This window comes from Drosophila gunungcola (genome assembly GCF_025200985.1).
Source record: "Drosophila gunungcola strain Sukarami chromosome 3L unlocalized genomic scaffold, Dgunungcola_SK_2 000002F, whole genome shotgun sequence".
NCBI lineage: Eukaryota > Metazoa > Arthropoda > Insecta > Diptera > Drosophilidae > Drosophila > Drosophila gunungcola.
In genome coordinates, this window is record NW_026453178.1 from 1,600,827 (window position 1) to 1,625,306 (window position 24,480).

Consider the following 24,480-nt stretch of genomic DNA (forward strand, 5'->3'; position numbering starts at 1 on the left):
GCAGAGGTTGACTTCCTGTTATCCTGTCGGGATGCCATGCATGACGGCAGTTGAGCTTCGCCTCACATCTGAATCTGATAATCCTTTATAAATAATACATTAAATGCTTGCTTAGATGCGGCAATGTTTTTTGCTCGAATTCTCAGATGCTCGGCTGGTATATCCTGCGGTGTAGATGTTGCCTTTCCCTCCCCGAAAAACCTCAGCCCTATTTAATTCAATTTGCATAAAAGTGCTTGGCGTTTTATTAACCCACTAAATGTAATTTAGTGCCCGGCGCACACGCTTCAATTGCCCCGCTGATGGAGTGTCAGTTAAGGCCAAAAATGAGCTCCCAGCTCCTTGGCTCTTGCCAATTTCTTGGTCCTTGATATCCCAGGAGAGTCCTGCGAGACTTCCCCACCAATTATCGAAAGTCCGCCACCGCAGCGCCGCAGCTTTTGTTGATTTCGCCAGCCGACCTTGCGCCTAGTCAAGCGTTAAGTGTTGAAATGGGTCAGGACTTTGGGGCTGACTAAGCTGAAACACTTAGTGCTACTTGTACATGAAACCATTGAGTGGATGAAAAGCAGGTGGCTAAGAGGTTTATCATTTAATCACTATCGGTGGTGTAATTTAGAGGAGATTGTTGAACAAGGGAAATTCAATCTTAATTCGATTATTGTGAAGATCATTTTAATTCAAATTTCCTTATGACAATAAAATAATTAATAATTATATTAAAATATACAATTCTAAACATATGAACACTGATAAAAAACTGGAATAGAAACATAAATATCTGAATAAAAAATTCTTAATTTTATATTTAATATTTAAATTTAATATTAAATAATAACTAACTCTAGCCACAATGGATGAAAATCAAAGCGAAAATAATTAAATTCAGTAAAAAACTAAGTTTATTCTGCCAAAGAAATGAACTATTTTTGAAAGGAAATATCCATTCGGTTTTTCAGTTAACTGAAGCATTAGATTAACCATAAACTAGTAAAAATTCAAACCAAAGATTTGGTTAGCAAAGCACCCCACAACCAAAGTATTTCTCCGTTTTCTTTCCGCTTAACCATTAGCAAAAGTTTTCTTTTGTCTTCGAGCAACATCTGTTTGGCCTATAATTAAACCATTTTTAATGGCCATCAGCGATGACCTTCAAGCCAAATCTCCGCCTGACACAGTACATAAATATATATAATTTTGGGTTAATTACGCAAAATAATCATTTTTTTTCGGCTGCAAGGGTAAGGGGTGTGGTATGGCAGCTCACCAGCAGGTCCACTTTGACCTGCTTTTGTTATCATAAAATGCCACAGACGCCACCGCCACATATGTATGTGTGTGTGCGTGTATATCTATGTGAAAAGTTTCGGCACATTAAATGAAATTTAATTCCTGCCGTCATAAGCAGCCAGGACAAGTCGGGACAGCAGCTGGACAAGCCAAAGTACCACGCATCAGGAGCAGGGGAGCAAACGGAGCAGTCGAGGGTAACCGCCAAAAACTGTAGCCAATGTTTCTGGTGCTGCTTTGGCAAAGCCTTCTTGTGTCATGTTGGCCTATGCACCTGGAACAAAAGTCTCTTACAAACAATTTTTCATAATAGAAATTACCATATTCCATATTACTAGCATTTGGGCTATAAGCTATTAAAAACATTCAAATTTAAGTGCGAGAAAATTTGTGGAACATATAACATGTAATATAACTTATTTCTCTAACTTGAAAGCTGTATCTATTTGGATGAAAATGGACCTTTTGTTATAAATGTATGTTATTGAATCTTGAATATAAAAAGCTTTTGAAATATTATTTTATTTTTATCCGAGATGAATTGATGAATCTAACGAACTGGAAGAAGTCAAGAATTTTGTTTCCTGTGCACCCGCATCCTTCTACGCCATGTCCATGGCCACATCCTTCCATTTGCACCGCCCCTTCTCCTTCCGCCGCCACTTTGCTTTGTACGTGTTCTGGGCCTCTGTTTAAATGTTATTTAACGCTGGCCCAGAAGTGTCATGACTGCCATTCTTGCTGTGTGTATGAGTGTGTGTGTGTGTGCCAGTGCATGTGTGTGTTTGTGTGGGCGTGGCAAACTCATAAAATGCCGCACAGTTGTTGCAAAATTTGTGGCCATCCTTCGTTCCGAAATCCTCTTCACCCCACTTTCTATTCCCTCACGTTTAAAGTGGATCACAAATCCCAAAAAAAAAAAAAAAAATAAGGAGAAACTTTATACGGAGTTTCACGCTCATCTAACTAAATGGTTTTATAGGTTTTGATATTTGCTCATTTGTTGATCCGTTTCGTTCGTTGAATTTCATATTAATATTGTTTCTGTTGCTGCTGCTGTTTTTGGAATTTATGAGGCGGTCAGTTTTGGTGTTTCAGACCCAAATTCCATGCTTTGTTATCCTTTGCCTTTTTTTCTTCTTTTGCTGTTTGGTCCGAACCCAATCATGTAAAGCTATTGTTTTTTGTGCCTGCGTTGGCAAAAACGCTGCTGTTGGATTTGATATGTTAATCATATTTTATGTTTTATATTTTGCGCTTCAACTATTTGATTGCCGACCTCGGCTTTATTAAGATATTTGTCTGCTGCCCAAAAGGGCGTGAAATTCGGATCATTCCGATGGTAAATGGATGGTCATAGAAGTTGTTTTGTTAATGGTTGCCTTTTTGCGTAGATCAAGGCATTCATAAAAGTCAATTTAAGGAGGTCACCAATTAGCGGTTATGTGTACATTAATCTTTATATCAAGAGAGTTTGAGGAAAGTGAAAACAGAGATAGGTTCCAAAGAATGATTAGGTCGAACTTTGATAATAAAGTAATACATATAATTTAATTTTCAAGTTAATATTGATATAAAGTTATCCAAACCTAAAGTAGTTATAATTATACTCCTATATTTTATTGACGTTTTTCAGCTTTTAAGCCCACAACCAATAAACAACTTCAACTTAGGCAGTCGAATATCAATCCAATTATGGTATTCATATGATGATCAACCGCAAAAAAATTCATCCATTCATCCCACTGGGTACGTTTTTATGTCCTAATCCTTCGTTTTGATGTCACTTCCCGTTCGTTCATAGAATGTCTCCAGTTGATATGACATTCAGGCCAGTTTATGGGCTGACCTCATTGCTGTTTTGTGAGCTTCTCGTCCCACGGGGCGTATGCGCCATATTTCAGACCGATGCTTGTTGCTCTTGGCCAGCCGGCGGGTCCATGGCCATAATCGTGCTCATCATCATCAACTTTCTTCATCTCCATCATCATATTCACAACTTAACGTCCACTTTTCCGTCAAACAGGCCGTAAAGTGGCATTTCCGTTGTCGTTTCGCCTCTCCGTTCATTCGTCGGTCTGTTGGTTGGTTGCTTGCTTCGTTCGTTTGCCAGTTGCGCCTTTTTGTATGCAGCATAAAATTAAATTATTTGTTGCATAAGCCTCGTCCTGCCTTTTCCCCTTGACCCAGCTTTCACCCCCCTTTCCCGACAATGCTCTGCAAAAGCCAACGAGGCATGCACCAAAGTGCTAAGCCATGAGAAAGTGTGCACTTGAAGCAGCACAAGCCACCATGATGCACTTTTCCACCGGGTCCTGGCCACGCCCACTCCGGCATAAGGCGGCAGTGTTGCCGAAAATTTAGGTGGTAAAAATAATAACACAAAACAAATATTTGTTAAGTGGAAGTCACAAAACAATGCAGTGTTATTTATTGAACTTTATTTATAAATTTAAGTTTTTTATTGACTTAAACCGAAAACTGTGCCATTAACAAATGTTTAAGACCATTATTTATTTTATTTTGTTGATGTTTTTTTTATTGGAGTATCTTTATCTTTGATATAATCGAATTAAGCAGTTTGATTTATTTATTTTTCTATGAAAAATAGTAGTTATAAAATGTAAAAGTCAGTCTAAGTTTAAGGAAGTACCAATTCTAGCAATAAAATACGAAACCAATGACAACACTATCTTACTTAAGAAGTTAAGGAAGGTGGATGCTGGAATCGCCGGGTCACATTATTATACTTTGAGCGGCGCCGAAATCAGACGAAACTTTCCCGCACTCCGTTGGTAGCGAAGCGTTACCCCCTGCAATCCGTAAGCCCCGCCTGTCATAACAACTGGGCAGGATGGTCGGCGGAAAACTGGCAACTGGCAACTGAGAACTGGAGGGGGCCAAAGGAGGGCAACAGCCATTCCAGGCACTGCTCTTTTCCACTCCACTCAGCGACACCAAGAAAACCTCCCTCTGGGATTCATTTTCGTTTCATTCATTTATTCGTCGCTAGCTGCTTTTCATTCATTTTGAACTTTCGACGATTTAATTCGGCTTTCGAGCTGCTTTTCCTTTTTTTCCGGCTCCGTTTCTGTTTCAGTTTTCCCCATTTTGTGTCTGGCGAACGCCTTTGGCCCAGCGACAACAAAAAGGTTGAAGGGGAAACAGTACTATATTACGGAAAGAATGCAATTGAGATACACTTGCAAAAACCTGCATTAGATAAATGAATTGCCTTTAACTGCAAGGCAAACGAAAGTGCAGTCAAACTTCCCTAACCGGAACAAACTATTGATTAAATAAACTAAAAACTCTTTTTGTTTATACTCATTTTGTTATATATTAATCATAAACATATTTTTTTTAATTTTTGATAGTGTGGACATAATGTTTAGCTTTGTAGCAAAATTTCTTAAATTGAAACATTTCAATATTTAGAAGTAAATAGGATGGAGAACAAATAAATTGTTTTATTACACTAAATTTATAATATTAAATTATGAACACATTATGGTTCCTTTATCATTCAGTATTTTTTTAACTTTTAAATTCTTTAAAATTCTTTACAAAAAAAATGCAACAAAATCGGCTTAGCAAAAAATGATAGAAATACCAACTTAAAACATTTTTATTGCGGAAATAGTTTCTCTTAGCTAATTATCACTATTTCAAAGGCAACTGCTAGAACTATGAGTTATTTCCAGGACAAAAGAAGCTTTATATTCGATGTACCTCCATGGCAACAATAAATTTCAGTCCCTGAACCCTTGGCATAAATTTCACATCTGCGTTTCGGTCTTTGTGTGAGCCTTTCTTTCTGATTCATTTTTTTTTTCGGTTTACCCCACCTGGTCGGCTGCCACGATTGCAATCTCCACTGCTCATTTGCATTTTTAATGAAACCATATAAAGGCGGAAAATTGGAGGTGGAGGGCCAAGACTGGACGACAGTGTGTGGTGGAGTGGCAAATTATGAGCCAAAGGCAAAGGGTTTTTGCTCGCCACTTTATTTCTCGCAACCAACCAACCAACCAACCAACCAACCAACCAACCACATATATGCACTACTAGCTTGGTCAATAAATCCGGCCAGATCCCCGGCATATCCCAATCCAAACTGTCAACAGTTTGTCGCTTATCGCAGCGTTGAGATTTTCTCTCTGTTACCGATAAATGTTTCAACATCATTTACATTTCGGTGGCAGTCTTATCCTCGAAGCATTGCCAATGGAATTCTCTCAGGGTGGGGGCTTCAATCATTTTGGTCCCTAGGATGCCTGACCTCAGGCATTTTCAGTTTGGTTTTCGACCAAAAACTCCGGGCAACCAACGCTCGCAGATTTATGTGACCGCAAAACTTTGCTTCACGGCATAAATTAATGTTTAATTGATGAATTTATATGACGAGGGCAAGATGCCTTGGCTTGCGATGGACATCTTTCCATCAATGTGTTGACCAGTTGACAAGGGGAGTGAGATTGAAGTTTACTATTGTTGGCTTATTTGAGGTTGTTTAAAGACAATTGCAACAAATGTGGCCAAAAAGTATAACCAGTTCTTAATAAGCTTGCATTCAGAACATAGCACTGCCAAAGCTAGATTATTTTAAGATGGTAATTTTTGTTAGAAAGCTTAAATTAACTATCTCAAGTTTATAAGTTAATCTTAGAGCCGCGCAAAAATTTTGAAAGAACTGCTTTGCCATATCGGTAAGCAGTGCAACTCACAGTTTACAGTTATGAAAGTCACCGCTAGGTGCCGCCTTCATAGCGTCGAAATTAAATGTAATATGCTTACAAATGTAGATAATATACACTTATCAACAAATAATTACTGCAAAATGTTTGATTGCTTTTGGAAAAAGTATTTAGAGTATTTGCATACTCACCTATCTCTCCCCTTTTTTCAGGGAGGCGGCTTCGAAGTTTCGACTAGTAGGCGCTGAAACTAGTTTCCTCAGAAACCTGACAATTCATTTTAATAACTTGACCGACAGCAGAAAAAATGCCTCGCAAGCCTAATCGATCCAAAAAAAATGTCCTGATGGCATTCGTTCCCATCTCCAAGTGTTTTGGCATCGACATCGAATGGAATAAGCCGAAAAAGTTCAGTAACGCCGCCGCCGAGAAGACTTGGATGGAAAAGGCTCTCTTGGAGGCCGAGGAGATAAAGCTGGGTCTGGAGTGCGGTCGGTTGAAGCCAGGCGACATGCCCGGTAGAATAATTGTGGAGCCGAAACAAATGCTGGTTTCAAGGATCGAGTCCAAGCGTTTCGAAAAGCAGTTGCTTGACCACGAAGCGGCCTTACTCACGGAACGCGATTTCGTCAATCTTTTCAATCATCTGAGGAAATCTCAGCCATTACGGAATCCAGAAAACTGCTTAAAAATCCTGGATCAGATAAAGAAGATGCAGCCAACTAAATTAATGCTTATTCGCAATCCGGAATACGTTCAAAATATCCGGGCGCTTTGTGTATTTGGGGCCGAAGAGGAGGAGTTTAAGGAAGATTATTTGGTCATTCGCCAAGAGTCCACTGAATTATATAACGACTTTATGAAAATGTTTGGCCTTGAGCCGGGCCCTGAAGACAAGTTTTGGGAATACTTCTCTGAGCAAGTCGAGGTCTTCAAAACCATAACGAAAGATATGAAAGAGATCTTTCGCACCAGCTTAAGTGAGCAGGCATACAAAAGACTTCTGGACTCAAAGAAGACATCCACATCTGCCTCGACCAGTCAGCCTGATAAGATTGAAATTATTAATTAATTATTACTAAATTATTCTATGGAAAAGTTCAAATTTCCATATAGTAAACTAAATACAATAATAGTAAAACAAACTACAAATAATCCATTTCCATTTACTTTAAACTCGCAGCACTTTTCGTACCTATTTCACGGTGTCTTTCTTTTTTCCACCCGTTTAACCTCGAGAGTAGATGTAATTAATCGATCCATGGAATGGGCTGAAGTATAAAAGCATTAGGCGTTGCCTACCGATTATCACAGTTCCAATTGCGATTTAGGCCAAGCAAGTCGATCAGAAACCAACGAAAATGGCTCACAAACTAACCATCCTCTGCTGTGCTATTTTGGGAGTGGCGGCAGCCAGTTACATTCCCCACGGAGGACACGATCACGGACACGCAGTCGGATACAGCATCCAGACGCACCACGAGGCACCCAAGCAGTGGCAGGATCACCAGCAGGATCACCACTCGTGGGCCCCAGTTCAGGATCACCATCACCAACAGTGGGCACCAGTGGCCTCGCACGATAGCCACCAGCAGTGGAGTCACCACGAGGAGCCCCACCACCACCCCAAGTACGAGTTCGACTACGGAGTGAAGGACACCAAGACCGGGGACATCAAGCAGCAGTGGGAGACCCGCGATGGCGACAAGGTCAAGGGGGGCTACACCATGAAGGAGGCCGACGGACGCACCAGGATCGTCGAGTACTCCGCGGATGCCCACAACGGCTTCCAGGCCACGGTCAAGCACGTCGGACATGCCGATCACTACGAGCACAGCCACGGACACGGACATGGACATGGACATGGACATGGTCAGGAGTACGGACATGGACACGGTCATGCCACCAGCTACGCCCATGTCAAACAGGACACCAGCAGCAAGTGGGATAACAAGAGCAGCAAGTGGTGGTAGATCACCCTGCGAAACTGACTGATAAACCGATTCGGACTTACTTAATTATTGTAAATACAAACGACAAAATTGATAACTATAGTTATAAATAAATAAAGAAAAGCAAAGTGCAGAAAAAGCGATAAAATATGAAATCAAAACAACTATTTATTCATTGAAATTATTTTTACAGCCTACCAAAAAAACTGCCAGTATTTCTTTGCTTGAATTTATTCCTGTTTAAAGTTTATGCTATTGTTTAGTTAAATAGCTGATTAGCTGATAAGTAAAGCCATAATAAAGGTTTATTAATTAAATTTGTCGCTTTCTAGAGAATTAGATTTGATCTGGTCTTATTATTAGTGTCCGGAATAAGTCTTGAAAAAACTGTAAAAGGTTACAAATTTAAATATCCATTTTTTTCCCAATTTATTATATTTTTCAATAAGTTATTTTTTATTCAAGTTATTAAATCTGGAAATTTATGAATGTTAAATGCGTATATAGCTTGGCGATTTCCACGTACGCGAGGGCGGCCAAATAACTCCACGGCACTTACGGGTATTGCAGCAACTTAAACCACAAAAAAAAAGAATGTTAAATGCATTTCGTTTAAAAGTACTTTTTCAAAATTTAAACAAAATAGCTGCTCCCACTATCTAAGGGTTTTAGATTCAAGCTGGTAAAATTGGTCTTTCCCAATATTTCTTAATATTTATCTAAACTAAATAAGCTTACAATAAACCGACAATAATTCAAGCAAAGAAATATTGGCAGTTTTTCGGTAGTCTTAGCTGTAAAAATATTTTCATTGAATAAATAGTTGTTTTGATTTCATATTTTATCGCTTTTTCTGCACTTTGCTTTTCTTTATTTATTTATAACTATAGTTATCAATTTTGTCGTTTGTATTTACAATAATTAAGTAAGTCCGAATCGGTTTATCAGTCAGTTTCGCAGGGTGATCTACCACCACTTGCTGCTCTTGTTATCCCACTTGCTGCTGGTGTCCTGTTTGACATGGGCGTAGCTGGTGGCATGACCGTGTCCATGTCCGTACTCCTGACCATGTCCATGTCCATGTCCATGTCCGTGTCCGTGGCTGTGCTCGTAGTGATCGGCATGTCCGACGTGCTTGACCGTGGCCTGGAATCCGTTGTGGGCATCCGCGGAGTACTCGACGATCCTGGTGCGTCCGTCGGCCTCCTTCATGGTGTAGCCCCCCTTGACCTTGTCGCCATCGCGGGTCTCCCACTGCTGCTTGATGTCCCCGGTCTTGGTGTCCTTCACTCCGTAGTCGAACTCGTACTTGGGGTGGTGGTGGGGCTCCTCGTGGTGACTCCACTGCTGGTGGCTATCGTGCGAGGCCACTGGTGCCCACTGTTGGTGATGGTGATCCTGAACTGGGGCCCACGAGTGGTGATCCTGCTGGTGATCCTGCCACTGCTTGGGTGCCTCGTGGTGCGTCTGGATGCTGTATCCGACTGCGTGTCCGTGATCGTGTCCTCCGTGGGGAATGTAACTGGCTGCCGCCACTCCCAAAATAGCACAGCAGAGGATGGTTAGTTTGTGAGCCATTTTCGTTGGTTTCTGATCGACTTGCTTGGCCTAAATCGCAATTGGAACTGTGATAATCGGTAGACAGTGCCCAACACTTTTATACTTCTGCCCGTTCTACGGATCGATTAATTACATTTACCCTCGAGGCTAAATAGGCTAGAAAAAAGTAAGAGTCCCAAAAAATAGGTATGAAAAATGCTTCGAATTTTTGTGCAAATTTTCATTTTTCCTCATTCGTATTCATAATCTTGGCTGGGGCGATTGGCAAATTAAATGTGGCTCACACAACAACAACATCGACAAACGGGGCGTGAACATCGCCCAACCAGCAACAAAAAAAATAAAAGCAACGCTTGCTATATTGCTATGTTTTTGTTGCTTAGAAATCAATCAACAAGTGTGGCCCGCTTTCAAATAACTTAGCAATAGTCGCCTCGCCTCGCTGCGTTTCTTGGGTTCGCCCCTCTTCTTCGCCAACTTCACGCCAAATGACCTTGAGATAGGTGGCTAAGAGGAAGGGGGAGGGGCAGGGCTGGGCGGACAGTCGAATCGGTCGGTGTTTCTGCCCAGGGGGTCTGCGGTGGGGCACCCAAAGCTTCCGAATTGGTCTTAAATCACTAAAGAGCGGTTAATTTTTTCTGAATATTTATAATTAACAAGGTTAAAGGCTTTTTGCTAGGAAAATATACAAAGTTATACCAATATTACATAATAAGTTTAAGTTTCTGGTAAATGACTTGAGCTTTGGCCATATTGTTTAGCTAAATTAAGTTAAAAACTTTAATATTGTAAATTTGTTATATTATTTTTTAAGAATTGTACAGTTTAATGCTAAAGAATCTTAAAGTTGAAATTAGTAATAGTAAAAAATTTAAACTATAAAATGAATAAATTCTAATTTAATTTAAGACTATTACAATATGTAAATAATTATATTTTATATTTAAAAAGTCCTAAATTAATGCGAATTAAATAAGAAAAGTTGTCTACTGAAGATTTTAATAAATTTGTATATATTATTTAAAACGCATTACTTATACTTTATTTAAATTTTTTTATTACTTTAGTAAAATATGTTCAAAGTAAACAGAATATTAATCAGTTTTCCTTAACAAAATAATGTACATTTTCAATGGCCTTCCTGTTACATTTTTGTAGGTAAAACATTTCCGTATTGCTTTTATTTTTTCAGTTCAAATTTTTGCTTATTAAGACGTTAAGAATTTACGTTAGTTTGGCCCTTCTCTTTAACTAGAGTTCAAGCTTATTGAAACGTTAACGAACTTGCCAACACCTTTTGATTCTGTTATAATTAATTATTTTCAGCAGAATATAATTGTAACAGATTTGGTTTTGATATAAAATGTGGTCGATTTTCTACAGAGCTCAATGGCCAAAACAATAATAATAATTATGGATTAGTGAGGTAATTAGCAAATCAGCTAGCACGAATGGTGAATGGTGTGGCCAAGAGAATGACCACCCGATGGTTTGTTGCCCCACACTTTTGGAGTGGTATATAAAGTGTAGATGGGCCCCCTAAGAACCAGCAGACATCATCAAAGTTCCGATTGGAAAACAATAACGATTGCAGTGCACGAAATGAAATCCTTTTGCGGCGGTCTGTTATTTACCCTTCTGGTGGGCGGAAGTTTGGCGTTTCCCCATGGAGGACATGCCACCAGCTACAGTTCGGTGACCAAACACGAAGGGCCCATCCACAAGAGCCATGGATATGGCTATGCATACGATCACGATGTGATCAGTGCCTACGGAGGCAACTACGGCCATGGATACCCCAGTGCAGGCTACTCGGGCTATGGCTATGGATATGACAAGCACGAGCCAGATCACTATCCCAAATATCACTTCGATTATGGTGTGAAAGATGCCCACACTGGCGATCAGAAGAGCCAGTGGGAAACTCGGGATGGCGACAAGGTCAGGGGCAGCTACTCCCTCAAGGAATCGGATGGTACAACTCGAGTGGTGGAGTACACCGCCGACGATCACAATGGCTTCAATGCCGTGGTCAAGAAACTGGGACACGCCCACCACCCACAGGTCTATCACAAGGGCTACGGACATGGCGACATCTATGGAGCCGACTACGGTTATGGTCATGATTTGGTGGCCCACTACGGACACGGACATGGACATGGACACGGACATGGAGGACACGCCAGCAGCTATGTGAGCGTGAAGCAACTGCACTGATTCAAGGACCTCTGAGATGGATTGCCAGGACGAAACCGATCTGAAACATACAACATATTTAACAATGCAACAAAATAACCTGACTAAAGCAAGCTTTTTACACGTGTAGTATTTGTCTTAATATCTATTTTTATTAATATAACTTTTATAGCCGAAAATTTATTCGTTTTAATATTGATAAGTGGTTGGGGGGGAAAAAACTGTCGATTTAAGACAATTTGGGTTTTTGCCTAAGATTTTAAGCATTCTCTTAATAATTATTTCAGCTTGCATTTGAAGTAAATACTATTTATTAATGGTTCTTAATTTCATAAGCATTTTAATACTGAATGAACAAACCGATTTTCCTTTCCGTAACGTACTTAAGAAAACGAATAGTTAAAAGTTACCAGAATTTTTTATGATTTAACTTGTATTAAAAACCAATAATGCCTAAAAAGCATTAAAAACTGTAAGGATATTTCAACGCATAAAACATTAGTCTATTGGAAATTTTCCGGCACAATTCCCAACATATTTAGGCTGGTTAATAAAGTAGTAGAAGGAATAATGGCATGTACAAATTCCATAATATAATTTATTTATTTAAAAACAAATCTTTTTTTACTACCGAAAATATAGACTAATTTTTCCGTCTCAAACATAAGACTCTGGGAAATTTTCCCAAGCTCCATAATTTGTAGCACCGCTTCGTGTGTTGAACTGCAGCACTTGATTTGAATACGGATTACCAGGATTAACTGGCAAAGTGGAGACACGACACATTCGCAGAGCAAATCGCCATTAATTTATGTAAAGTCGAAACGTAATGCTGGCAGGTATAAATTTTATAATGCCATTAGACAGCTGCAGCGAAGCGTCGAAAACGACGACAACGACGACTTTTACTTGCCGCACGGCGGCGCCTGAAACCAAAAGTTGGACCGCCCAAATCAGGGAATATATATATATATCTGTATATATATATAGTATGGATTGCATGGCAGTATCGGTGGCTAAACGGGTTTCAGCAAATAATTGTCAATTAGAGCGAGCTTAGGAAGCGACAAAGCAGCTGCAATCTGCCATCTGCAATGTGCAATCTGCAATGTGTTGCTCATCGCAGTTGGTTGCGTCTGGCCAGTTGCGAATTGGAAGTTGTAAGCTGGATGGTAGATGGGGTGGGAAGGTGAATATTGGACGTTGGAAGTGGAACCGGTGAAGCCGGAAAATCTTGTCGCCGGGAAAACGAAACGAAACGAAACCGAAGCTCAGCGTTTTCTGCCGGTCCTCGTCTTCATCTATAAATACTTTGGCAATGCCGCGCCAACGCTTTAATTACGTTTTTGTCCTTGACATTGAGACCACGGCATCGAATTGAAGATCGAAGACGAGCGACTGCAGCGCGTTTTGCTAGCGTTTTAAAACGCCCAGTGATTAGTGAATGTGTTTTCCGTAGAAAAGTTGAAATTTTTATTTTACCAAAAGCGACATGCGGTTCTATGTAAGTGTTGTTTAAGATGGCAAATAAATAAAATCACAAATTCATTTGCTGTTTACTGAGCCACATTTTTTTTGGCAATTGGAAATCGAGAGCGAAAGTTACTTTACTTTCACTTTAAGTGAAAGTCTATCAAATAACCACGAATGCAAATCCAACTCCTGTACATTGAGCAATAAATACTATATTTAAAGATCAATAAAAGGATTTAGTGAACATTTAAAAGTAGATTTTAAACATTTTATTAATCGTTGTGTGGATTTTGTGTTCTTAATTTCGTGTACTGCTCATAGATATAAAAGGATATCAATTATTTAAAATAGTTTTATATAGATAAATTTGTATTCTATTTTTCATTGTTTGTGAACTTGAACCATAAAATAATTCAAGAAATTTAAATTACAACCGATATTGGTTGAAATTGAGCCGTTCTCCATTGATATTTTTAAATTACTGTAAAACTCTAAATTCATTAACTACGTTATTGCGAAATCAAGAATACATATTCAGTATACAAAAAATTGTGAAATAATTGTTTATTTAAAGCTTTTGAGATTTTTATACCGCAAAAGTCTTGTCACAGACTTTAGTCTACGCAATTATTATTTGGTGCTGCTCATTTAGTTAAAGATAAAAATTACTTAAAGTGTAACTGAGTGTAAACATTAGATAATAGTTTAACTATAGCTTTTTAATGTTTTTGTCCCTCATAAGGCCTATAACAGACTCAGATTCTAGGTCTAAGCAATGTTTATTTGTTGCTGTTCACTTAATAGCACTATTTAATTATAAAAAACTATTAAAGAACATTGATAAACTATTTTACTATGCATAATTACCGATACAAATATGTACTCTCTGAATGCAAATTGGCTTATAATTTTAGGAATTACGATTTAAATGATGAAATATAACGATTTGTCCTTCATATATAAGCGTGATTCTTGCAGATTGGATAGTAATTTTACTTACCAACGCCTCATTTCGCCTCATTTGTTTAGCCGCATTGTGCTGGAATGTCAATCATGCCATTCTCGACAAATATCGACGCAAGCGATATGGAATGGCCATCGTCTTGGTGGCTAATTAAACCAAGCCTCCCCAAAGCAGCGACACATGCCAATCGAGGCTGGGCCGTCGATCTCGCAATTCGCAACTTCCAGCCAAAAACCAAAAAACAAAAACCGAAAATCTAAAATCGAAAATGTCCAAAAAATGGTTTTGCAATTTGCAAAGAAACAAATGCGAAGCGATTGCAATTGGGAAAATTGAATTGTACGGTATCCTGCCAGACCCGTTTGCCCGTTTGCATCGCGAAATCGAGGCAAGCACTGGGCTACACGGGCTACACTGACTACTGACCACTGACTACTGGTCTTAAGCAAAGCCATCAATCTCCAAAAGTTTTCTTTTCGATTCGTTTCGCCGGACAGGCATTTGCTGTCATATAGGCTCGATACAAATGTGCGCCCCGGTGTCTATCTGTCTGCCTAATTTTGGATTTCGGACGGCAAGGTGTATTTTGCCATTACCATTTGACAACTGTCACAACGCTGTATGACATGGTCTGGGATCGCGATCGAGTAAAATAAAGTTACAAATGAAACTGCAAATGAAAATGAAATCCCGGCCAATCTGCGAAACACGCTCCTCCGTTCGTTGGCCAATTAATTTTTGTTGTCGGTCCCCTTGCCTATTTGCTCTTATTTCCTATTATGGGCTCGCGTAATAATTTTGTAGGCAATTTATTAACTGTTTTGGTATGTTTACTTAACTCGTTTTTTATCGCTCCGTTTATTAAGCGCTCGCAATGATAAAAACCACATATTCATATTCCGCTTAAATGCCTTTTTGCAGATAACGAGCCATTTGCCGCCGGCCATCCTGCTCGCTTTGATCTACCTGTGGGCACGCCCACCGCCCATAAATGCGGCCAGGGGCGGGGCACCTGTCGTGGTTGCCGACGATGATGATGAAACCATGGAGTACGCCCCGCAATATGTAAGTGAGCCAGCACCGAAAAAGGCGAAAAAGTAATCCCATTGAGAATTTATTTATCTGGTTTAGTTATAGACATATATATACATGTATTATGTTTGAAAAAATTGGTTTTTTTTCAATTAAGGTTATGTTATTTTTTTGGAAACTTCAAATTCATTTAAGCCGTAAATTTTTTAATTTTATTGAAAAGCAATCATTGTCAAATACACTGACATGAAGTTCAAATGTTTAATCACACGACAGTTAAAGAAAAATCTTTTTAGTAAAGTAAAAACATAAAAATTATTTAAATCTTCTTAAGAATATTTGAAAATATGTGGACATTATGACATTAATTTTTAGGCAATAAATAATCAAATGTATTTGTGAGCCCACGACTACATACATAGTAAAGGCTGCAGGCAAAAACATTAACAAATAAATAACATATTTTAGCGTAATAATAGCGGACAGCTGTCCGCAAAAATGATCGTTAGGCCACATTTGAATCAAATAAATCATATGACGTCTCACAATTAATACGAATTTGATCGATCTATCAGAAAGTAGAGCGGAACCAGCCAGCGATTAATACATCAAGGCAGTTTAAGTCGAAATCCCCCTGCCAACGCATAGATACCAGCGCTAATCTTGCGATCGTGGAAAACGCATTTTCCGCCATTGAAAGTGAATGTTGTCGTGCGAGTATGTGCCGAATGTTCGATACTAAATCTTTCGATGGCCATAAACCGCCTCCACCGCCGCCCACATAAATCAACTTGTTGGCCCGACCTGACTTCCAATCCATTGTCTTTTTTTTCAGCGGGAAAATCTGCGTGAGAGGGGTGAGGTGGGCTAAGTGGTGGAAGCTGGCAGGTAGCCGAAAATGCGAAAATGCGTAAATACGAAAATGCGTTTTGCGTGCACACACGATTGGGGGCGCCATATATGGCTTTATAACTCAGCTTGTGGCTGCTGCACCTACGAGCCAAAGAGTTAAGCGAAAGGTGGCCCGAAGGCGAGATTGAATTCTTTTCTTTTGTAACTGTTTTTTTCGTAGCACAAAAATGTTAAATGTTAAAATGTTTTCCATGCTGTCTGTCTGTCGGCCGCTGCGACGGGTAAACGCCTTTGGAACTGTCGCGTCTGTCACACAACATTTTTGATTCAAAATTGGTGTGGCGTGCTGTGTGCTCCCACGATCTGTCGGGCGATTTGTTGTCAAAATGTTGACAACGCCGCGTATGCGTAATTTGCATGTAATTGTGGATCGCAGTTGGAGTGATTGCGCATACGCCCAGTTAGCCAAATCATAAATTGCTCACCCATAAATTTATGAGTTAAAGTTCACACGCACCCACAAAAGTTGCCAGCAAAATTGGCCACCAACCGTGGCCGCTGCTCCAAATGATCTCTTTGGGTGGCCAGTGACCAATGCGCCAATGGCCACCACAGCGCCAATGCGCCGCCTTATGCAACTCTTATTAAAACCTCCATATATCCAGGCGCTCAAATATATTTATAACATACAGTAAGCTTAACTAATTAGTACTGCCACAATTGTGAATTAAGAACTTACTTAAGTTGCCTGTTTGTTTCCAAAAAAAAATTGAGTTTAAATGGTTTTGAAATATCCCTCCTTTTTTTAATAAGCCTTCTACTCAAAATGTATACTTTACAATAATTGGAAAGCAAAGTTTCGACTTACTAACCAGAACATTTATTAAATTAAATTTTTAGCCTTTCACAATTGAACTAAAAATCGTAATAATATCCCCATTGTCTTTAGCACAACCCAAAAAAGAATATTGCTTGCACTTAAAATATAGAAGAAACTTAACTTAATTATAAAGATTGTCAGTAAAATTGAGCAGAAATAAGGATAATTCGAATAAATAATAAAAAGAAAACACACTTAAATTTAGTTATTTAATACTCAAAATAACACTTTTTTTGAGTTGTTACTCTTGTGATAAATCTATATATAGGATTATAAAAAGATTATAATATATTTAAAACTATTTTTTATACTAACAAAATTTAGTTAAATTGTAAAATAAATTTAAATTCACTGTAAGTTTCATTTTGTCTTTACAAGGAAGAATTTTCTAATTTCTTGGAATAGATGATGGATTACATTTGATGACATGTTGAGGTATACCAAAAATTATCTGTTTTTTTAGGGCTTTGGTAGGCAATCTAGCTCTAAATAGCGAGGTTTCACTGTGCCTAAACATAGAGGGACATGCGTGCGACGGCTGCCGCTCAGGTTACACTCGCTTGTAATCATTTGTTTTGTCCGGACAGCGACAGCGGAGCAGGGAGTTAAAATTGATAGGCAGCGAACAACTGCAGCAGCACCAGCAGTAACCGCCAGAAAAGAAACTAATAGTTACCCATACTGACTACTGCAAGAGGGGCAAAAAAAAAAACAAAATGAAATGAAAATGAAATAAAAGATTAAAACAGCTAGCGTTTGTGTGCGTGGCCATTTATGGACGTCTGCGCTTAATTGAAGCCAGCGCCAAAGCATGCGAAAAACTTTTGCAATTTGCCTTAGAAATACTGAAGGTGCCAAAAAAGAAGGGGAAAACGCGCAAGCACACACATATACTGTTAAACCAACGTGTCCAAGTGACACCGAATGCTCTACATTTTATATTAATTGAATTTATGTAATTTTCGGTTTGTTTAGTGGCTAGCTTTATGGGGTTAATGCGTGGCGTTTAGGCTATAAATAACAATCTAGAATGTCATTTAAGTTTAAATTAAAGTCATTTGCATTTAACACTTTATTATCACTAATGATAAGGTTACATTCAAAGCAATTAAAATGTGATACAGTTTTCAATATGAAAACTTGGAGTTAATAGATATATGGGCTTTGAACACCTTATTATATGGTTTTCTAGGGTTAAGCCGCTCTCTTCTAATTAATATATTTTTTTATTGCTTTGACTTCAATGTCGGCTGCAGATCAAACGAAACCCAATCCCCTAAGAACTGCAAAAACCCAACCCAAAGGCCTCCTCCAATGGCTCTCAAACTGTGCACAGCGCGCGTTTTTGCCTTGACACAAAAAAATTGCATTTGTTTCATTTTTTATTTGGCATTTATTTTTTTTTTTTGTTATTTGTTGGTCGTCATGAAAACATATAAAATTCTACAGACGTTGACAGAGCCATTGGGGTTTCGAAAAGTGTGTGTACGAATTTTGGGTGCGGTTGGAAACGCACGCGTTCTGGCAGCGTTTAAAAACGCACTAAATCATATTTACCCGATTTTTGATTCGTTTCAGGAGCATCCGGGGTATGCCTTCAGCTATGGGGTCAAGGATCTGCATACGGGCGATGTGAAATCGCAGTGGGAGTCCCGCGATGGCGACGGGGTCAAGGGTCACTACAGCATTTTGGAACCAGATGGCTCCATACGAACGGTTCACTACACAGCCGATGCCAAGAAGGGTTTCAATGCGATTGTCAAGACGGTGGGTGCCAATTCGCATCCCATCACAGAGAATCCGGAGAGCAGTAACCACGTAAACGACGACACCTCCCAGTCGAAGATTAATCATTACAGCAAGGATCAGGAGCACATTGTCCTCAGTTCGGACATTAAACCCTTGAAGAGACCCATCGAGGATCTCACACACTCGCATCCCAAGATTCCCAGCCTAATTGAGATCAAGCCACATGCGAGGATAAAGCAAGTGCCCATGGATATGGATCCGGGGATAAGGGATCGTTTGCAACAGGCCAGGGATACGTACTATAAGCAAATAGCCGCTGCTCACAAATTGGAGGACTACTCGCAGAAGCTACAGCCCACCTATGCCGTCCAAGAGAGCGATTGGAAGGCGGTGATTGTGAACGAGCCGAAGGAGTATCGACCTCACTATACCACAGGATCACCAGCACACTCCCACCATCCTTACTACGAGCACTACAAGCCCAAGGAGGTGCCCCACAACTACATACACAAGCCGTCGATTCAACAGCAATCGCTGCATACGAGTTTCTCGCCCTCGAAGCCCAGAGTCAGCATCCCCGACAGCATCTCTAACCACATACAACAGAAGAAGGTGGTCCACACCACGCCCGGTCTGAAGCACTACAAGTACAAGGGCGTATCCAAGTCCTATTCCCGACCCGACTACTCCAGCTACTTCAACCGCAAGCCCAAGAAGCTGCGTCCCCTGCATCCCAAGCAGAAGCCACGTGCCCAGTGGCCCGACAAATCCGGTCCAGTTCTCTTTCCCAAAACTTTGGACGACGATTTCGAGGACTACGTGGAGGATGAACAGGGGGCGGCGTCGGCCACTCTGGTCCAGAATATGGTGCGCAAGGACAAGAAGCACATGGTTCCCATGTACGCTGGTGCACACAGCTTCGATTCAGGCAGCTATCGCAACTTGGAGGGTGTCTAGAAATAAGTATAGTATACAGAGAAAACCAGCTAAGGTTTCAGGTCCTAAAACGGGGGAGAAACCTGTTAAAAAGTACAATTTATTTATATTTATTTAGAGTTTCTAAAATATTTTGTTCGACTTTTTAAAATGTTTTTACCCTTTTTTTGGCACCTAAAACGTTGAATTTAGTTTTCTCTGTGTAGTGTTTCCTTTCTTTATTTATTGGTTTCGTTTTATGAGTAATTTATTTTTTTAGCTATGTAAATCTTAGTTATTGTTTGACAAATAAATTAAATTTTGCTAGAACATCACTGCTTTTCAATGGCACACAGGTAAGGAACTTAGCTGATCCTTCATAAAATATAATTTTACAAGCAAATGTTACATTTTCTTTATTTATTTTATGTGCTTCCGTTCTTACAAAGGAACATTTTTTATATGAAATCAATTTTTTAGCACTTTGCTTAATGGTTTTCAACATTTATTAACACGTTTCGGTGTTAAGTTGTTAATTGTGTAGTTAAACTGTTTTAAAAATGGCTGACATATTATAAACGTATTTACCTTCAACAATTTTCTTCGCATTAGTGTGAGATTAATTAACTTAATGCGATTTGTTTACCGGAGAGAGAAATAAAGGAAAACACCCTGACATGGTAAGTAATGATCTTGCGGAATCAAAAATCCAGCTGCACTTGCCGCCGATTTTCCATCATAAATCATAGAACTCGAGTCGAGACAAACAATGAGCCAGAAAATTCGTGGGTTGGCAGGAAATTGCTAACAAGCAGCCAAAGATCGCCGACTTCTGATCCCTCTCGCAATGCCAAACCTCCAATTGAGTTTTGTGATTATGCCATGCAATGGCCAAAGCAGCGGCAACGCCATCCAACAACGAAAGCGACAACCATAAATTAACACCAGTTCGCATTAATTATTTCAAGCCGACAACGCAGCTCTGAAAACGCCCCAAAAATGTCCATAACTGAGGTAAAAGATATGAATACTCTTTTTCTAAAAGAGAAATTTATGTCTGTGAAAGGAAAGTAATTTATTTTCATTTAATTCTGTTTTTAATTTATTAAAAGTATTTCAATTCGAAAGTGATTAATTGACTTTTTGAAAAGTACATATTGTTAGGCCTAACATTTTTTCAAATTTATATTTGACCAAGCCTCGGCTAACAATATCCTTTTAAATTTTAAGAGATATAAAAATCCTAAAAAAATTAACATTGAGTTTAATTTTTAATAAAATAAGCACTGTGGTAAGAAATTGTTAATAATATTTATACAATTATTGTTACTTTACTAACTAGTATCTATCTAGAATCTAAATTATTATAATAATGTATAATTATCTCATAACAATATAAAAATGCATTGACTTATTGTATTTGATCTAATTTATTGCATTTAATATTTATTTCTTAAGTTTGAAATACTTTTCAGCCGTTAAATTAGAGCCCCCTCTAATTTATTAAATTTTTAAAAGCATTTATATCTGTCTCTAAAATTTAAATTACTTTTCTTCCAATAAAGTGGAGACACCCCTCGCTAGAGTGTGCCTAAAAACGCGTGCGATTTGACAGCAAATTATGCGATTGCAATGCATGGGCCATGATGCAGGCACTTCTGAGAATTGTCTCTCACATTTGTTTGGGCCGCTAATTGCTTTTGGCCAGCACTCTGCGGCAAGGGGTGGGGTCGGGATCGGGATCCTTTCCTTAAAAGGTGTGAGTGTCAGCGGGGCAGCTTTTCCACCGGCAAGTCCGACGAGCCCCAAACCGGATCTAAGTCTCTTGAGATATATTGAACGCAGATCGCAGATCGCAGATCGGAGTCATGACTCATAGCCCCTGACTACGTTCAATGTCGTCGGTCGGAGGCGGCGCCTAATCTAGAAAATTGTAAATTATTTAATTGGGAGCGCTGACAAACGCCTCTGCACTCTACACACTACACTACAACGTAAGCCGAAATCTGAGAATCTATCGGGCATTCTCACGCGAGTGGAAAACGCGCTAAGTGATTCTGCAGCGATCGCCGTTTATGAGCATCGCGGTTTTTATTGGCATCACTTTGCAGCTGACGCCTGGGAAACTGGTTCGCCTAGAATCGCAATGTGGGAGCAATTTGCATATAAGCAATCAGTTTTTTATTCATTTCGCCCTCTTCACTTCGATCTGCCAGTTGACACTTTGGTCCCTGATCGCTGGTCGATACTTCAATTTATGCATCGAAATTGTAAGAAAATCCAAGTCAATGCCATACGCAACAGTTTTTGCGTTGACAAAAAGTGCGAGTGCTCAAACTGGCATTTGGCAATCGAATTTGAAATCGAAATCAAAATCAAAATCGCACCCGTAATTAGAATACCCGATCTGTGGTCGAACTAGTTATGCATGAGATTAGCTAAATTGGATTAGCTGGTGGGAGAGTCGGTGCAGCAGATCGAACATTAAGAATGCCGAATGCCTAAACTGTGTTAATTATGACAAATGTTTAAGACACTCGAGTCGACTAGAGGTGCATATTTTGCTTTACAGGAGGTTGCTTTAGAAGTTGTTCAACCGAAGCATCAACCTATTAAATATTTAATAAAATATTGTTATTTAACCTTCTATAAGCAAACTACTTTTAAATCAAAATGCCCCTGACGGTATGCTTCATAAATTAAATTGTTTACAACTTTAGTTTATCACAATAACATCCGGCTTTTTACCTTGGATTTTATACAAACATAATTTCACTAAATATTAATTTAAGTCCCTGCTAACTTTCAATATAAAATGAAGTGGGTTGAATGTTTCAATCTTTTTTATTTTTTCTTAAAATCTGGAAAATCAATTTGAATATAAAAGGCTAAAATGTAAAACTTTCAACTAAATAATTTGTAGGCGAACGGTAAAACGTAATATTAAGGGCAACATATTACCTATGTTTTAAATAGAACAAATTAAACAATAAATTTAAAGAAATGGTTGTTTATAAAAAAAATATTTCTCAATTGAAATTACAATGAATAAAATAGCACACAAATGTTATACTTTTTAGACTTAAGAAGTTAAGACAAAATTCAAGTTTTGGTAATCAAATAATATTTTATTTGTTATAAGCAAGCATGAAAATTATGCACAAGTAAGTAAGTTGAATAAGGATCCAGCCCCAATGGACCTTATTAATGGGCATGTCTCCTAAAATTTTATAAGCGCATTTAATTAGCTGTCCGCCGCGTCTGAAGTCTGAAGTCTGCCATTTGGTGGCAGTGGCAGCCATCAAGCTGCCATCTCAGCCACATTGTCCCTGACTCGCAATTGACACCGCATGCCGGCCAAATCAATTAAAAACACCCAGATGGAAAAAAAGAAACCAAAAAAATAGAGGCAAGACAAACTCCTGGCCAGACGATTACCAGCGATGTGAAATCTAGGCGAAGTTTTGCCGAAATAAAACTAACCAACCATAAATGGCTGGCTGGAAAATTGATTGAGCAGCACACGCGTTGACATTTCAATTAGAAGCCCAGACCGGACCGAAAGAAAAATCGATGGAAAAAAAAGCGAAAAAAAGGTAGGTTGGTGGGGAAAACCAAGACACGCAATCGGCAGTTGGAAAAGAATGCCGATCCAGATCGAGTGCCGGTGCCAGTAGATAAACCTTGTGGACCAATTAAGCTTCAACGATTTGGTGTTGCATGATGCGATTTTTATCGGAAAAGCGAATCCAGGGAGAAGACTTAAGTCCGCAAATGTTCCCGACTTTTCCTGCCATTTTTTTTTTCCAACTAGGACTGCTGCTGGTGCTGCTGTTAATTGAACATGAAACATGTTTCGGGCTGTCGGTGCAGCATTACCTTGTTTTTTTGTTTTTATTTTCATTTTGGGCTTTACGCGAACGGTTTTCGCAATTTGATTGAATTTTAATTTTTCAACATTTGCAAACGCAAGCCGAAAAGTCAGCTGCGCGAATTTTAACCTACTTCAGGCTGATCGCTGGACGAGTTTAGTTCGCCTCGCCACGCATTTGTCACACACACGCACAGATCTCTCGGGTTGCGTAAGTTTGGTGAAACGATCTGCGGACTTTGTAAAGCTGTAACTATATAGATTCAGCCTCAGCCTCAGCTTCAGCTGGCCATGGCTGCTGCCTCACGACCATGCCTACTTAACATCATGACGAAATCAAATCGCAAGTAAAACCCCTCACCTCCTTCACAATTTTTAATTGAAAAATCTTGATTTTCGCCCCAGCCGGATCATTTACATACAATATTGTAACGGGCGGCGAATCCTATATCTAGATGGTTTGTCGTTCATTCAATACTGCGATCATGTTGACCAGGTCGCTGCGTAAACATTTCAAAATTTGCCAAACATATTTATAAAATCGTCGATTTTATGTTTTGTGCATAATCTAGCGGCCAATCTCTCGCCCCAAGAGTTCTACAAGCCCCAGTGAATATAAATATTTTCGTGTATCGTGAACCAGTTAAGTTAGTGCTAGAGTGCAAGTATTGCGTGTGTTTTTTTTTTTTTTTTTTGAGAAAGGCCGACGGGCTTGGCATTTTTAGCTCTGTGTGAGCGCACAACATGGCGTATGCGTGATGCCAGCGGGGCAGTCGCAAAAGCGGCAAAATTATGACTTTAGGTAGCCCAATGGTCGGTGTTTATGAGTGGAAATGCATTTTCCGCACCTTGTGTGAAATGGCTGCCAAGCTGTTGCTCACAAAATTCGTGGGCGATGTCTGTACTTGGCCAAAAACGGTTTATTAAGCGCGGTTTTAAATGGCACAGTTATGGTTTCTTTTATTATATAAGGTGGTGAAGAAACGGATAAAAATCGCAATTTTTATAATATCCGCAGTGACCTAAGATTAATAAGAGTCATACACTTA

General features: G+C 39.2%; 5 protein-coding genes across 5 annotated transcripts; 4 read left to right on the forward strand and 1 right to left on the reverse strand.

Annotated features, from left to right (window-relative positions):
• Positions 1-6,294: 6,294 nt before the first annotated feature.
• On the forward strand, positions 6,295-7,059 carry LOC128257149 (uncharacterized). Its single transcript, XM_052988014.1, has one exon. It carries the CDS (start codon positions 6,295-6,297, stop codon positions 7,057-7,059), a length of 765 nt encoding a protein of 254 aa, XP_052843974.1.
• A 203-nt stretch (positions 7,060-7,262) lies between these two features.
• On the forward strand, positions 7,263-8,094 carry LOC128257871 (kininogen-1-like). Its single transcript, XM_052989091.1, has one exon. The coding sequence runs from the start codon at positions 7,349-7,351 to the stop codon at positions 7,958-7,960; it is 612 nt and encodes a 203-aa protein (XP_052845051.1). The 5' UTR covers positions 7,263-7,348; the 3' UTR covers positions 7,961-8,094.
• A 677-nt stretch (positions 8,095-8,771) lies between these two features.
• On the reverse strand, positions 8,772-9,801 carry LOC128257870 (kininogen-1-like). Its single transcript, XM_052989090.1, has one exon. The coding sequence runs from the start codon at positions 9,515-9,517 to the stop codon at positions 8,906-8,908; it is 612 nt and encodes a 203-aa protein (XP_052845050.1). The 5' UTR covers positions 9,518-9,801; the 3' UTR covers positions 8,772-8,905.
• A 1,252-nt stretch (positions 9,802-11,053) lies between these two features.
• Positions 11,054-11,888, forward strand: LOC128257869 (cuticle protein 8). Its single transcript, XM_052989088.1, has one exon. The coding sequence runs from the start codon at positions 11,102-11,104 to the stop codon at positions 11,714-11,716; it is 615 nt and encodes a 204-aa protein (XP_052845048.1). The 5' UTR covers positions 11,054-11,101; the 3' UTR covers positions 11,717-11,888.
• Positions 11,889-13,022: 1,134 nt separating this feature from the next.
• Positions 13,023-19,808, forward strand: LOC128257864 (uncharacterized). The gene is made up of 3 exons (XM_052989084.1): positions 13,023-13,199; positions 15,054-15,197; positions 18,475-19,808. Exons 1-3 carry the CDS (start codon positions 13,188-13,190, stop codon positions 19,600-19,602), a joined length of 1,284 nt encoding a protein of 427 aa, XP_052845044.1. The 5' UTR covers positions 13,023-13,187; the 3' UTR covers positions 19,603-19,808.
• The last annotated feature ends 4,672 nt before the right edge of the window (positions 19,809-24,480 follow it).

What these genes read in the sequence shown, in the direction of transcription:
- LOC128257864 (XM_052989084.1), top strand. An exon ending in TGGAGTACGCCCCGCAATAT is followed by an intron (nt 15,198 to 18,474) that starts GTAAGTGAGCCA and finishes GATTCGTTTCAG; the next exon opens with GAGCATCCGGGGTATGCCTT.
- LOC128257871 (XM_052989091.1), top strand. Translation starts at nt 7,349, where the DNA reads ATGGCTCACAAACTAACCATCCTCTGCTGTGCTATTTTGGGAGTGGCG.
- LOC128257149 (XM_052988014.1), top strand. Translation starts at nt 6,295, where the DNA reads ATGCCTCGCAAGCCTAATCGATCCAAAAAAAATGTCCTGATGGCATTC.
- LOC128257870 (XM_052989090.1), bottom strand. Translation starts at nt 9,517, where the DNA reads ATGGCTCACAAACTAACCATCCTCTGCTGTGCTATTTTGGGAGTGGCG.
- LOC128257869 (XM_052989088.1), top strand. Translation starts at nt 11,102, where the DNA reads ATGAAATCCTTTTGCGGCGGTCTGTTATTTACCCTTCTGGTGGGCGGA.